Genomic DNA, 15,534 nt, shown 5'->3' on the forward strand with positions numbered 1-15,534 from the left:
GACGGCGCCACGGTTCGCTTAAACCGAAAGTAAAAATCATCATATCAAAAGTTTCGCTCTAGCGGGTATATCGTTCCATAGCTTAATTGGCTAGAGCGTCGACACGGTATGTCGAAGACGCGGGTTCGAATCCCGCTGGAGCGGTCAATTTTTGATATGATATTCAAAAATTATTTGTAATACTGTTATTAATTGCTATAAAGGATCAATTCGACTGAACGTTTAACTCAAAATCTACAAAAAAAAAGTGTGTGTACTTATGTACGCACGGGAGAAGTTATACTTCATTGGCTAGCTAACTTCACGTTGCTAACTTCTTCGTTGACTACTCAACTTCAGGGTGTCGGTTTTTTTCGTGATATGACGTGATCGTAAAAATTTACTCTCATAATTTTTTCCCTAACGCCTCAAAAGAAATAATATATCAAATTCAAAAATCTCAAAACTCAAAATCTACAAAATCAATTAAAAAAAAAAACATTTTATAGAATTGTTTCTAGGACAAAATATGAAATTAATCATAAAAGGCTTCTGTAACCGCATCAGAGGATCTACAAAATAAAAATACTCTCATTATAATAAACATAACCAGTTGACCTTATCCTCATGATGTGTGTAATATTTGTCTTCATGGCATTCTTTACCGAGAAACGTAGTCGTTGCAATGTGCCAGCAGAAAGATTTCGTTATTACCAAACATCGGAAAATATTCACTTCAAATTGGTCAAAAAACAGTGTCAGAGTGTATTTATTAAATAAACATGGCGTGGCTAAATTCTGATGTAAACTTAAGTGCCGCAAATATATATAATCGAAGTGGCGAATCAATGGATATTGTTGATTTATATGAACTATATAGGGAAAAAGAAATGGAACAATTTGACAATTATAGAATTGTTGCATATATATTTGGAATAATTATTTTTCTAAGTAATGTGACTGTTGTTATATCAAGTGGTCTCATTTTAAAGAAAGGTTAGTAAACTAAAATAATGTGTATTTAATTTAATCTATAAATTAGACAAATAAAAATTTAATAAGTAAAATATTTGTAAGGTGTTTAAACAGAGGAACTACTATAAGACAATCTTTGGACTTAGGACACGATATCGATATCGGTCGAACAGTGATAGGGGTAAACTGAGTTAATGAATGTGTCAAAAATGAATACCTAACATAGAGTAACAGGTATAGGTTATTAATACTAGAGCATAATATGTAAAACATACAATAATATATATTTTTTTTTTATTCAGAGCTCTCATTTTCATTTTCTAAATCGTGTACAAAAATAAAATTTACATGAACTATATTGTGAATATATTAAATTACGAATAAATTTCATGGGGAATTAGCTTCCCCATGAAAAAAACATAATAAATCTCAAAAACATGCACAAATGCAGACCAAATTGTCATACGGAGCTATGAGAGACTATGAGATCTATGAGAATTTAGATCTATGGATAGAGATCTATGAGAGTTTTTAACCGACTTCCAAAAAAGGAGGAGGTTCTCAATTCGACTGTATTTTTTTTATGTATGTTACATCAGAACTTTTGACCGTGTGGACTGATTTCGACAAATGTTTTTTTAATCGAAAGGTGGTGTGTGCCAATTGGTCCCATTTAAATTTATTTGAGATCTAACAACTACTTTTCGAGTTATATCTAATAATGCGTTTTTACTTGACGCTTTTTTCGTCGACCTACGTTGTATTATACCGCATAACTTTCTACTGGATGTACCGATTTTGATAATTCTTTTTTTGTTGGAAAGGAGATATCCCTAGTTTAGTATCATGATAAGAAAACCAGGATCTGATGATGGGATCCTAGAGAAATCAAGGGAAACTCTTGAAAATCCGCAATAACTTTTTACTTGGTGTACCGATTTTGATAATTCTTTGTTTTTTGGAAAGAAGATATCCCTAGTTTAGTACCATGATAAGAGAACTATTATCTGATGATGGGATCCCAGAGAAATCGAAGGAAACTCTTGAAAATCCGCAATAACTTTTTACTGGGTGTACCGATTTTGATAATTTTTAATTTAATCAAAAGCTGGTGTTTGTCATGTGGTCACATATAAATTTTATTGAGATCTGATCACTACTTTTTGAGTAATCTTTGATAACGCGTAGTTACTTGACTATTTTTTCGTCGATCTACGTTGTATTACTCGTCGATGTAATTGAAGTCGGTTTTTTTTTCGTTTGCAAGCAAACACAATTATTTATGAGAATAGTTCCACCGGGTGGTGTTAAAACTGTCTGGGATTTGACGGTATCCAGCTGGATATTATCAGCTGATGGCATATTTCTAATGACTAACTGTGAATCTACAAATTATAACTTATTACATCAGGTGAAACAGTCCAAATAATGGATAAAATAGGCCATCCTGCTGTTAAAATCTAGTACTAACTTATGTGCTGGATAAACATTAGCCGCAACCATTGAAACAGTATATATGTATATTAATTACATTTATAATGGTATTTTACTTTTATTACTAAGTTTCTAAGAATAATTTTAGCATTTTATTTCACAAAGATATACAAACAACACTAATGAGAGAAGAACATTTATCGTACAACAGCACATACCACGCATGCTAATAATATACTCAAATAATTGCTTCCCCAAACACATTATGCCTACTTTGCATGACTATATACTCGTATATTTATGTAAGGCTTTGTTTGTTTTACTAATAAAGGAAATTCACATTTTTCTGATTGTATTGCTATGGTTTTTATTCTTTAGCTGAATTTTTTATAACACTAAAGTGGCAAAAATTATCACATCAAAAGAATAACACGTAGCAGAAATAATAATAAAAAATGTTTTACATAAACGATAGAGCTCGCAACATCAATCATCGCAATCAGATCAATCATCGCAATCAGATGCTATTTTATTAATGGAACAATTTCACAAAAAGGAATTACAAATTAAAATTAACCATAAAATCACGACAAGAACAATTGCACAAAATAAACTCGCTACACCTAAAGTTCGTAACTATTACGGTAAACGCACAAATAGATATTTGAGAGAAAAATAGAAAAAAATATAAACGTAATGTGCATGCATGCTTTTCTTCACTATCACTACATAGTATAAAACAAAGTCGCTTTCTCTGTCCCTATTTCCCTATGTATGCTTAAATCTTTAAAACTACCCAACGGATTTTGATGCGGTTTTTTTTAATTGATAGAGTGATTAAACAGAAAGGTTTATATGTATAATAACATCCATTAAATACTGAAGAAATACTGTTATTTTTGAGGTTTCTAATGTGAAGTCGTAAATAATTGCATTTTTTCCGCTTACATTGCAAACGCAGCCTGAACCCTACGAGATTTATCAAAATAATGTACTAAGTATTGTACACATTGAAAAGGTCTACAGAAAACTCCGCTATGGTATATGTCTATCTCTTATGGATATCCCACAATAACATTTTTTTGTCATTTACTTTTTACGACAAATAATGGCTAATTTTCAAAGCGATTTTAACCAATACAGCATTAATCCATATCTAATTAAATACCTTAAATACATTTTTGATTTAATACACATCTATATGGCCATTTACAGCTTATGATTTAAATGAATATTTTCGAAGATATTACAGATTTAAAAATTGTGGTACGTAGCGTTTAAGGCGGTTGCGGCCGGCTTTTACTCTAAAGTTAACGCGTGCTGGCCACGGGCAGTAATGAATAAATCAAAACTACTGGATCGACTTTAATCATTTTTTCAGTGAATGACATAAGCTATAATTATATTTGATACCCGTGCGAAGCCGGAGCGGGTCGCTAGTAATACATATTAAAAATAAATAAATAAAAAATATATTATTTAGGTCCCAACTCACACATATAAATTTTTCTCAAAAACAAAAATCATTCTCGTTAATATTTTCTTGTACTGTGTGGCTACGGTACTAAAGAATATGGCCACCCCCTCTCTTCCCGTGGGTGTCGTAAGAGGCGACTGAGGGATAACACGGTTCCGCTACCACCTTGGAACTTAAATAGCCAACCGGTGGCGAGATAACCATCCAACTGCAGGCTTTGAAATACACAGGCCGTAGACGGGCAGCAGCGTCTTCGGTGCGACAAAGCCAGCCCTGTGGTCACCAACCCGCCCAGCGTGGTGACTATGGGCAACACACATGAGTTCACGCATTTTTGGCGCGAACTTGTGGAGGCCTATGCCCAGCAGTAGACTGTATAGGCTGTAATGATAATGATAATGATGCATATTTTCTTGACTTCATTACTTAAAAATCTGTGTTGTAATTATGACTCTGGAGATATATGATTTAAATCTAACGGAAAATGTATACAGAATCTCCCATTGGGCAAAACACGTCGCCATTTAGCGATTTTTATTTTGGAAGAATCTTTTTTACAGGACAACAACCAAAGAGCACCTACTTATTGCTTGGCAACGTATCCCTAGCAGACACAATTGTCGGCTTATCGATGATGTGCGGAGTGAGCCTAGACCCACTGATGACTTCCGATCCATTGTGTATATTTCAAATTGGTAAATATTATTTTTAACTATAATTATTATTTACAATCTTTATAAACACACAATCTCACTAATACCTACTTAGTGGCGTACAGTAAGCCGGCCCTTATCATTTTAAAGTAATTTAACGATTAGTCTTTTATACTTATTATTAAAATAAAAAATTAATTTTGCCACATCAACAACTTGAAAATCCTAAAAATAATAAAAACAACGACGTCTCTAGAATTTTAAATATTATATAACATTAATATGAATGTTATGTTTAAGGTATGATCGTGTGTCCAGCAATGGTTTCGATATTCAGCGTCGGACTCATAGCTGTCGACCGGTATATCTACATCCTACACGGACTATATTACCAACGGTGGTTTAACACCACAAAAGTTAGAATTGGAATCCTTTGTATTTGGGTCATTGGTAAGTAGAAAATTTTATACCACTCCCCGTTATCGAAACTCGGTATCAATTTTTATATATTTGTAATTTCTAAAGTTTTTTTATTGTATTTTTTTTTGTTTTATTTCGAATGATTCATTGTACTTTTGTATCGTATTATTTTACAAATTCAAAACAGGATATCTAATTTATTGTATTTTTCCAGGTATCACGCTAGGATTTTTACCAATTACCGGGTGGGTGAACACTGAACTCAGACATTCTCGCTGTTTCTACATCGTTTTATTCCCTGGGGGACTAATACTTGTCAACTCTCTGCTAAGTATAATCCCCATTATTCTAGTCGGCGTCCTGTACTCAATCATTTTGGTAAAAGCTTTAAAAAATGTCAAAAAAATAAAGGACACTATTAAAATAGTCGACTCAAAGAATAACAAATTGTCAGAAATGAGAATCAACAGAGGAAATGTCAATTTAAAAAAGTCTGCTCAATCAGTAAAGATGCCTTGTACAGTTAAAACCATCAAACTTAGAAGAAGCGTATCATTCAACGGCAGTTTAAGTAGTAATTTAAATAATTCAAAACAATTTAGTAAACTAGGCTATAAATCCAAAAGTATTGATGGCCTCGATATAAACAAGTTAGCGCACAATAATGTTCTAACGTTTTTAAAAAACAATGATAGTCCACAAGATTATGAATCTAATTTCAGTATTCAATCCATAAATTCATTTCAAACAGATCAAAGTATTTCCACGTCGAATATAAATTCCCCTAAAAGATACACTACACGAAACCTGGAAAATAAAAAGTATAGAAATAAATCAAGAGTGAAAGAACCCAATAAGTGGCGCGCTATAATTATTGTGATGTTAACATCTGGCAGTTTTATATTCACTTGGATGCCTTTCTTTATTACTGCAATATTTTTTGTTTTCTGTCAGGAGAAACTCACAAATCCGAAATGTATGCATCTAAGAATGATGCTTAGCGGACCGATAGCCACCTTGGCATTTCTTAATAGTATCCTAAATCCTTTGATTTACGCTTGGTGGCATAAGGGGTTCCAAAGATCAATCAGAACGTACTTTCGCAAAAATCTACAAATATTTTTTCGAAAAGATATATTAAAATAGCCTGTCTAATCAAGGTTTCAGTAAATTTGCTCTCTGTGTAATAAAAAAAAATTGTATCAATGTAATAATTGTTAATATATTGCAACTTTTGATTTTATCCGTTGTTTCATTTATCCAATAACAAAACGTAATGTTTCATTTATTTTCGGCTAAAATTATTAAAATTTCGATTTAATGAGAAAATGTAAAAGAAAAACCTCACTACTTGAAAATTTTATAGCTTTTATTTTTATATTTGTAAAACATAATTTATTGCTCAAAATATTTTGTACTGCTGTAGTCATAATAATAACTCCTATCAATGAAATCCCTAAGATATATCTACAAACGCCGCACTATTTTATACCTGTAAAATTATAATAATGTATACGATAAAATTTTACATAATGCAACTGCATGCAATTTTCAGTATATTCTTTTTATAATCGAATAATATTTTATTATACGTGTAGTAAATGCACTTTCAATAACTAATAATATTTAAAGTAAGCTAAAAGAAGTAAAAGTTAAACTTAGTTAAAAAAATGTATTTATTTACGTAGAGCACAAGGAGAATTATCATGCAAAAACTCATGAGCACAACTAACTAATATTGCTTTCAAGTTGAGTAATGTTCCTGTGTTGAGTAAGTAGAGCTCCTGGAAAGGTACGGGGGTATTGTCAGTACATAAAGCGCTTGTAATGTCCCTTGTATGTATCCGCTTACCATACCGAGAAACATACGCTAGTTTGCGACACGTAAAGGTTGGATATTGTAAAAAATATATTTTTTTGCACTACTTATAAGTGATCAATATAAATGTTTCTTGAACACATAGGGTTGCCACGCGGTTATTTTGCTTTAAACCGACCCTGCTGTATAAGTTTCATACAAACTATCAACCCCAATTAAACCCCCTTAGCGGTGGAATATCGCAAAATCCGTTCTTAGCGGACGTCTATTAATTATAATCTACCTCCCTGCCAAATTTCATCTTTGTCCATCCTGGATGAATGGACCATCCAGCAGTTTTTGAGTTCTCGTGATGAGTGAGTCAGTGATCTTTCTCTTTTATATATATAGATTACAATGCATTATTTGAACACCTTCTCACCATGTATAGAGCATACATTTTAAATTTCAAGTCTCTTACTTCAAAAACATACGACTTTTATATAAACTCCCAAGCCCCGTTTTACCCTTTTAAGGGTCGAGTTTCGTAAAATTAGTTCTTAGCAGATGTCTACGCCTTATAAGAAACCTACCTGACAAATTTTTAGTTTATAACTGTTATAGTTTCGGAGATTTCGTGATGAGTGAGTCAACCTACCATCCCCCGTTTTAACCCCAAAAAGGAGTTGATTTCTAAAGATACATTATTTGGATACCTTTTTACTATCTATACATACATTTTAAATTTCAAATCTCTTACTTCAAAAACATAGGACTTTCATACAAAGTTCCAACCCCCGTTTTACCCCTTTAAGGGTCGAGTTACGTTAAATCAGTTCTTAGCATATGACTACGCTTTATATGGAACCTACCTGCCAAATGTCAAATTTGTAGCTGTTATAGTTTCGGAGATTTCGTGATGAGTGGGTCAACGTAACATCCCCCGTTTTAACCCCAAAAGGGAGTTGATTTCTAAGAAACATTATTTGGGTACCTTTTCATCACCTATAGAGCATACATTTTAAATTTCAAGTCTCTTACTTCAAAAACATGGGACTTTCATACAAACTTCCAACCCCCGTTTTACCCCCTTAGGGGTCGAGTTTCGTAAAATTCATTCTAAAGGGGATGTCTACGTCCTATAAAAAGTCTACGTGCCAAATTTCAAGTTTGTAGATGTTATAGTTTCGGAGATTTTGTGATGAGTAAGTCAACCTAACATACCCCGTTTTAACCCCAAAAGGAAGTTGATTTCTAAAGATACGTTATTTGGATACCTTCTCATCATCTATAGAGCATATATTTTAAATTTCAAGTCTCTTACTTAAAAAAAATAGGACTTTCATACAAACTTCCAACCCCCGTTTTACCCTCTTAGGGGTCGAATTTCTTAAAATATGTTCTTAGCGGATGTCTACGTCCTATAAGGAGCTTACCTGCCAAAATTCAAGTTTGTAGGTGTTATAGTTTCGGAGATTTCGTGATCAGTGAGTCAACCTATGATCCCCCGTTTTAACCCCAAAAAGGAGTTGATTTCTAAAGATACACTATTTGGACACCTTTTCACCATTTATAGAGCATACATTTTAAATTTCAAGTCTCTTACTTCAAAAACATAGAACTTTCATACAAACTTCCAACCCCCGTTTTACCCCCTTAGGGGTCGAGTTTCGTAAAATCCGTTCTTAGCGGATGTCTACGTCCTATAAGGAGCCTACTTGCCAAATTTCAAGCTTGTAGGTGTTATAGTTTCGGAGATTTCGTGATGAGTGAGTGACCTTTCGCTTTTATATATATTATTATAGATTATAGATATAGATATTATAGATTAGTATATACACCTATTTATATAAAATAATTAGGTGCACACATGATTAGAGGAAGGACAAGTAGAGCAAAATAGTTACACAATAGTACCCAAGTAAAGGTAAAAGAAAAAGAGGTAGACAACAAAAAAGGTGGGACGATGATAGATCAGATAGGTTGCAGGCATAACATGGAGTAGGGTGGCCAGAGAGAAATTAGAATGGAATAGGTTGAAGGAAGCCTTTGTCAATTGGCAAACGGACTTACAGAAAGTTAAGAAACACCATATGCGTAAATAATTACTATGTTATATATATATATATATATATATATATATATATATATATATATATATATATATATATATCATCATTCATCATTACAGCCTATACAGTCCACTGCTGGACATAGGCCTCCACAAGTTTACGCCAAAAATAACGTGAACTCATGTGTTTTGCCCATAGTCACCACGCTGGGCAGGCGGGTTGGTGACCGCAGTACTGGCTTTGTCGCACCGAAGACGCTGCTGCCCGTCTTCGGCCTGTGTATTTCAAAGCCAACAGTTGGATGGTTATCTCGCCATCGGTCGGCTTCTTAAGTTCCAAGGTGGTTGTGGAACCTTGTTATCCCTTAGTCACCTCTTACGACACCCACGGGAAGAGATGGGGTGGCTAAATTCTTTAGTGCTGTAGCTCACAGCGCTATATATATATATGTATACATAATTGAAAATCTAATGTCCAAATAATCGTGCTTCAAATGTGCTAGGCTTTGTATTAAGAAATATTAAAGGGTTCCATCTCCGTATTTTATTATTATACTCTTTGGGTTCCATGATAACATGATTTAGATGCTGTTGTTAAACTCCCTTGTGCAGAGCGTCTTAGAATATTGTTCAGCGGTATGGAGGCGACTATGCGATTCATTCTCAACATTTATAACGAATGAAAAAAAATCTCACGGTATCTATTATTTTTAAACGTGATTTAAAAAAAGAATATAGTAAACAATTAGTACACTTCTGAAATATTTCCTTAGACGAACGTAGAAAACTCTTAGACCTATTTTTTGTTTCTAAAATTACACCAGTTAAACTAATTACCCTCAGCTATTAAATAAATTTAATATACGTACCCCAATGAGGTCTAGTCCTAATATATAACTCTCTTCTATCCACCACCCCTGAAAACAGTGTTTGGATCAAACTGACCTACTTGATATAAATGCAGATTCTACCAAAAAGATCCGCCAACCCGCATAGGAGCAGAGTGGATTAAGCTCTGATCCTTCTCCGACATGTGGAAAGAGGCCCAGCAGTGGGATATTACAGACTGAAGCGGAGTACTTATACCTACGATCGCTACCAACAAGATTCATCATCATCATCACTTCAGCTTATCGCAGTTCACTGCTAGACATAGACTTCCACAAGTTCGCGCCAAAAATGGCGTGAACTCACGTGTATTGTACATAGTCACCGCGCTGGGCAGGCGGGATGGTGCCAAATTACAACAAGATTCGATTACTGTTACCAAACTCCGATTATCTTAAAAAAGTAGGTATTTATGTTTTTAAAATTTTATCCAATTTTTTTTTTTTTTTTGTTTTTGCTTCGGCTCGTGCTTAGAAGTTTTATTATATCCCTTTTAAGCATGATGTATCTGTCTGTAAGTTTTTATTACATGCCATTGCCATTAAGTTCTGTTTAGTATGTAATAATAATAATAATAATAACAGAGAGACACGAAAAACAGAAATAATACATAGCAAAGAAAAAAAAATATTAACAATGTATTAATTAGGTTACAAAGGGCGGCCTTATCGCTAAAAAGCGATCTCTTCCAGGCAACCTTAGGGCAAAGGAAACGGTCTAGCGTCAGCATAGGTGTACAAGTTACAACAAATTTATAATAAATAATATTCAAATAATTAAACATATACATACATACATACATACATACATAAATAAACAAACGTTTGTGGATCAATAAATAAATAAAGTCCAAAGCACACGCTCCACTGTACCGTACCAAATCTGTGTTGAAACAACAAGTTCTCGATCCAAACTACTAAAAAAAAAATTAAAAAAAAATAAGCAATGATAAAAATTATTAAACCTGATGATGATGATGACAGCAAATGATTAAAGTGTAAGAAACTAAACACCGGCGGTCGGCGATTCCCGTTCGGGCTTGATTATATCAATGATTAGGTTACTAGTGTGTACCTTTGTTTCCGATCCAGGAGTCTCTCAGTGTGGGTCTCTCCATTGCCCGAAGCGAACGAAGTTACAGATATACCTACCCGTTACTTAGCTTGCGATTAAGTACCTCGTAGTCAAGTAAATACGCTTAATCAAAGGTTACTCAAAAAGTAGTCATCAGATCTCAATCAATTAATTTGAATGACACTAACATGGAATCATCAAAATCGGTATACCCAGTAAAAAGTTATGCGGTATAATAAAACGTAGGTCGACGAAAAAATAGTCAAGTACCTAAATAGGTACAAATTATTAGATATAACTCGAAAAGTTCTGGTTAGATCTCAATAAAATTGTAATGGGACCACATGACACGTACCATTTTTGGATTTAAAAAAACCATCAAAATCAGTTCATCCAGTCAAAACTTCTGAGGTAACATACATAAAAAATGCAATCGAATTCAAAACCGCCTCCTTATTAGGAAATCGATTAAAAATGTAATACTACACGATACAAACACATATATACCTACATACATGTATGTATGAGTCAAATATTAAAATATGTATCTAATCATCTTAACAATAAATATTATTTAACTGAAATGTCACTATTCCAATAATAATTTTAAATTCTTCATATCATAAATTATATCGTTCGGCTAATCTTAGAATTATTAAGATTACGATATGGTTCGATAATTCGAAACTGGATTAACTATAGCAGAAGCTAAAAACCCGTGTCATGAAATAACAGCTTAGTTTGGAAAATGGCTCGCTTGCTCGCATGTCTACTTCTGCTCGGCGTAGTTCACGCCCGCCATGAACAATATGAAGGGTAAATATCAGTATTGTAATTTCTTATTTGTTATTAACATGTCAAAAGTAAGGAAAAATTATTTTCCGTAACATAACTAATTTAAATAATTCTTTAAAGCCACCACCTATATCGAGTATGGGGGGCTACGCCCATAATTGGTTACCTACAAGATAAGTTGGACTTTTTGTCGGCAACTCCTGCTGCTATATCATCTACAAAGCAACTGGAAGTATTGATTAGGCTATCTCCAGCAGAAAAAGCACAATGGCTGCCATATTTCTTAAACAACGGCTTAGAATACAAGTTGGTCTCTGATAATCTGGCAAAGTAAGTATTAACGTAAATAGAGTCGTATAAAATTATTACAAATACCTATTATACAAATTTTAATTTTATAATTCCTTTAAGTATTCTTCGTGCTGAAGAATCACAATTGGTCCAAGCAAGCGAAGAAGCTGATAGTAACAGTACAATCACTTGGGATGCATATTACAACTCCGAAAGGGTATGATGCTACGTTTAATATTTAACATATATTACAATTACTAATATATAAATATTAGTATACATTAAAATATAATTATGTAAATATTTATCATTTCAATGTTAATTTTAGATATTTAAATACATTGACGAAATCGGCGAAAAATATCCCCATATAGTTACAGTTATCAATGCTGGTCTCAGTTACGAAGGTCGTCAAATCAAATATGTAAAGATCTCCACAAGCAACTTTGAAAATTTGCGCAAACCCGTCATAGTAATCGACGCTGCAGTGCATGCCCGGGAATGGGTTACATCACCAGTGGCCCTGTACCTAATAGAACAACTAGTTACTGGCGCCGATAAGGAACTTCTAGATGAAATTGACTGGGTCATTATTCCTATGGCCAACCCTGATGGTTACGAATATTCCATTAATGAGGTAAAGATAGCTGATAGCCTTTAAAGATTGTCAGAATTGCTTATTACGTACGTGATTCATTATCCTGTTATAACTTAATAATGAAATACGTATGTTATAAAGAACAGTAATGTGGAAGAATTTTATAATAATTGTACATACTATATGTACAATTATTATAAAATTCTTAAGGTTATTGTTATCATTTCATAATAATGAAGAGTTTTTACCGTAGGACCGTCTTTGGCGTAAAACTCGATCAAAGTCTCATGTGGGTGCCGACGAATGTCCTGGAGTAGATGGCAACCGTAATTTCGACTTTGCTTGGGGTAGCAGGCCTGACGCTGCTAATCCTTGCTCTATTATCTATGAAGGATCCTCAGCTTTCTCCGAACCGGAAATCCGTGTAATAAGAGACGCTGTTTTAGAAAACTTGCAACGCACAGCTCTCTACATTTCTCTTCATAGTTTTGGAAATATGTTCTTATATGCATGGGGAAACAACGGTGTGTATTTAAATCTATAATTTCGAACATTTCTATTGAAATATTTTGATACAGTTGTATATAGTTAAAATATTTACCATTTATTTATTCAACTAGTTATTGTAGCTTCAAATTCCATTATCGGTTAAGTATTTTTTTTAAAGTAAAGAACATAGAGATGTTCTTTGTTCTCTCTCTCTTCTTGTTTCTATAGAGATAGATATACAATTTATTTTTAATTTATTTAACAGCTACTCTTCCGGCAAACGGTTTAGCCCTTCACCTCGTCGGTGTCAGAATGGCAACAGTTATTGACCGACTCAAGTTAGAAGAAGATACACCATATACAGTAGGCAACGCCGCACAAATATTATACTTCAGTTCTGGTACTTCTCGCGACTGGACTCGCAGCGTCGGAATTCCTCTTACCTACACAATGGAGCTGCCTGGTTACAGTTATGGTTTTCTTGTGCCACCAACTTACATCAAGCAGATTATCACCGAATCATGGGCGGGTCTTGCAGAAGGCGCTCGATACGTTAAGAGTAATTACCACTATTAATAAGCTATTTTATATCATCTATGTATAAATAAAAATAAAGAATTTCCATAAAGTTAATATTAATGTTTTATTTTATTTATTTATTTTTTTCGTATAAGAACTTATTAAGCGGATAGTAAAAACTAGATAGGTACTTTTTTCATATTTATTAGCCAGTTATTATGACATGCATATTACAATCACTTCGATTTTATTATACCGACATATATTTTGAATACCCCTCCACCCCATAGATTTATCATTCAGTCTTGTGTTTGTTTTAGTTTTCGTCAAAGTAATTGATATTTCTCTGGATGCCTATACATAATATTGTTATAAATACATTGGAATGCAATTTTGTAGAAAACAAGATAGATAGATAGATATTAAATATCTAAAAGGAAGATTTAAACAGCAAGATCATAATTCCCGTAAACTTCTTCAGATTTCTTTGTATTTCGTCCTTAGCCTAGCGCTTAGAAGTCTTCACATCAGCCTATCGTAGTCCACTACTGGACATAGGCCTCCACAAGCCCGCGTCAAAAATGGCGTGAACTCATGTGTGTTGCCCGTAGTCACCACGCTGGGCAGGCGGGTTGGTGACCGCAGGGCTGGCTTTATCGCTCTGAAGACGCTGCTGCCCGTCTACGGCCTGTGTATTTCAAAACCAGCAGTTGGATGGTTATCCTGTCATCTGTCGGCTTTTTAAGTTCTAAGGTGGTAGTGGAACTGCGTTATCCCTTAGTCGCCTCTTACGAACCCACGCGACGAGAGGGGGTGACTATATTCTTCACTGCCGTAAGTACATATCAGCTTAGAAGCTTATTTTATTCCTGTTAACCATTATGTATCTGCATGTACCTAATTGTTTGTTACGCCTAGAATAATTATTTACTAATTTTTTTTTGTATGTAGAATAAAGGCGTACAAAACGACATAGGTGTGTAAAATGGGCATTCTTGTAAGGGGTCCATCTAGAAACATATAAAAACCTGTGTGAGACGCCAGTCGCATCCGTTCGGCCGTGTGATGTAGAAACTTGATTGTTTGATTTTTGGACTCTCAAGTTTGCACATGTTGATATTATTTCTTCGCAAAAATAAGTATTTTTTCTCCGTTTATATCTTTTTATTAGCTATTTATGGTATATTGTAACATTATTTCAAAACTTCGTGTATACGTTTAATTATTAAAAATATTTTCATAATTTTAGTGATTGGTTTCTTTTGCTATAACAACCGCTGTAGTGTAGTGGCAAGTAGTCGCCTAAAACACCGACGTTTACGGGTTCGAATCTCGCTCGAGATGGATATTTGTATTTGTTTAAACAAATATTTCTATCCGGTTATGGATGTCTGACCTTGTGGGTCTCCCCACCGTGCCTCGAAGAGCACGTAAAGCCGTCGGTCCGGTTGTTATCATTTACACCTGATAGCAATCATTACTCATAGTAGGGAATATATCCGCCAACCCGCATTTGAGCAGCGTGGTGGATCCAGTAGATCCAGTATTACAGACTGAAGCGTATACTTACAAAAATAACTTCCCTACTATTACTTTTATAATAAAAACTAAAACACATTTTTGGAGCAACTGCAGAGTCTCTTGCCTGTATTTCTCTATAGTATTAACATTCCGAATCAGTGATAAGTTTTTTCAGCCTTAGTAACTTTTTTAAACATTAATATGATCCTACATCATCCTACATGGGGAAACGAGGGCCTGTACCATTTTAAAATTATGTAATGACGAATCGAAAATGGCCTTAAAGCCTATTTGAATAAAAAGATTTACGGTTTTAATTTTGACTAGAAAGCGTATTACTGACCTAGGTACATTATACGTCACTATTATAGCTATGTTAACTATAATATATAATATATAGTTACTGTTATTCTATGGCAATACAACGTGTAAAAGATGACAATACATGAAATATGATTTGTTTTGTGAAATTGATCTATCGTTCTATACTAATATTTATATTGATTTTAGAAATATTAGACAGACAATAGGAAATTATCGACACAATGAACT

General features: G+C 33.8%; 2 protein-coding genes across 2 annotated transcripts; both read left to right on the forward strand.

The window, feature by feature from the left end:
- The first annotated feature begins 827 nt into the window (after positions 1 to 827).
- Positions 828 to 6,181, forward strand: LOC123662460 (5-hydroxytryptamine receptor 1A-alpha-like). Its single transcript, XM_045597302.1, has 4 exons — positions 828 to 975; positions 4,426 to 4,560; positions 4,819 to 4,968; positions 5,153 to 6,181. The coding sequence occupies exons 1-4, from the start codon at positions 828 to 830 to the stop codon at positions 6,082 to 6,084; spliced, it is 1,365 nt and encodes a 454-aa protein (XP_045453258.1). The 3' UTR covers positions 6,085 to 6,181.
- Positions 6,182 to 11,517: 5,336 nt separating this feature from the next.
- LOC123662373 (carboxypeptidase B-like) lies at positions 11,518 to 13,575 on the forward strand. Its single transcript, XM_045597219.1, has 6 exons — positions 11,518 to 11,585; positions 11,685 to 11,894; positions 11,976 to 12,072; positions 12,184 to 12,492; positions 12,707 to 12,977; positions 13,208 to 13,575. The coding sequence occupies exons 1-6, from the start codon at positions 11,518 to 11,520 to the stop codon at positions 13,516 to 13,518; spliced, it is 1,266 nt and encodes a 421-aa protein (XP_045453175.1). The 3' UTR covers positions 13,519 to 13,575.
- The last annotated feature ends 1,959 nt before the right edge of the window (positions 13,576 to 15,534 follow it).

The sequence above is a fragment of the Melitaea cinxia genome, chromosome 18 (assembly GCF_905220565.1).
Source record: "Melitaea cinxia chromosome 18, ilMelCinx1.1, whole genome shotgun sequence".
Classification (NCBI taxonomy): domain Eukaryota; kingdom Metazoa; phylum Arthropoda; class Insecta; order Lepidoptera; family Nymphalidae; genus Melitaea; species Melitaea cinxia.

Bases quoted from the DNA above. Each gene is read 5' to 3' on its own strand.
- LOC123662460 (XM_045597302.1), top strand. From the start codon at position 828: ATGGATATTGTTGATTTATATGAACTATATAGGGAAAAAGAAATGGAA. The intron at 976-4,425 runs GTTAGTAAACTA...TCTTTTTTACAG, and splicing joins TGGTCTCATTTTAAAGAAAG to GACAACAACCAAAGAGCACC. The intron at 4,561-4,818 runs GTAAATATTATT...GTTATGTTTAAG, and splicing joins ATTGTGTATATTTCAAATTG to GTATGATCGTGTGTCCAGCA.
- LOC123662373 (XM_045597219.1), top strand. From the start codon at position 11,518: ATGGCTCGCTTGCTCGCATGTCTACTTCTGCTCGGCGTAGTTCACGCC. The intron at 11,586-11,684 runs GTAAATATCAGT...AATTCTTTAAAG, and splicing joins CGCCATGAACAATATGAAGG to CCACCACCTATATCGAGTAT. The intron at 12,073-12,183 runs GTATGATGCTAC...TGTTAATTTTAG, and splicing joins CATATTACAACTCCGAAAGG to ATATTTAAATACATTGACGA.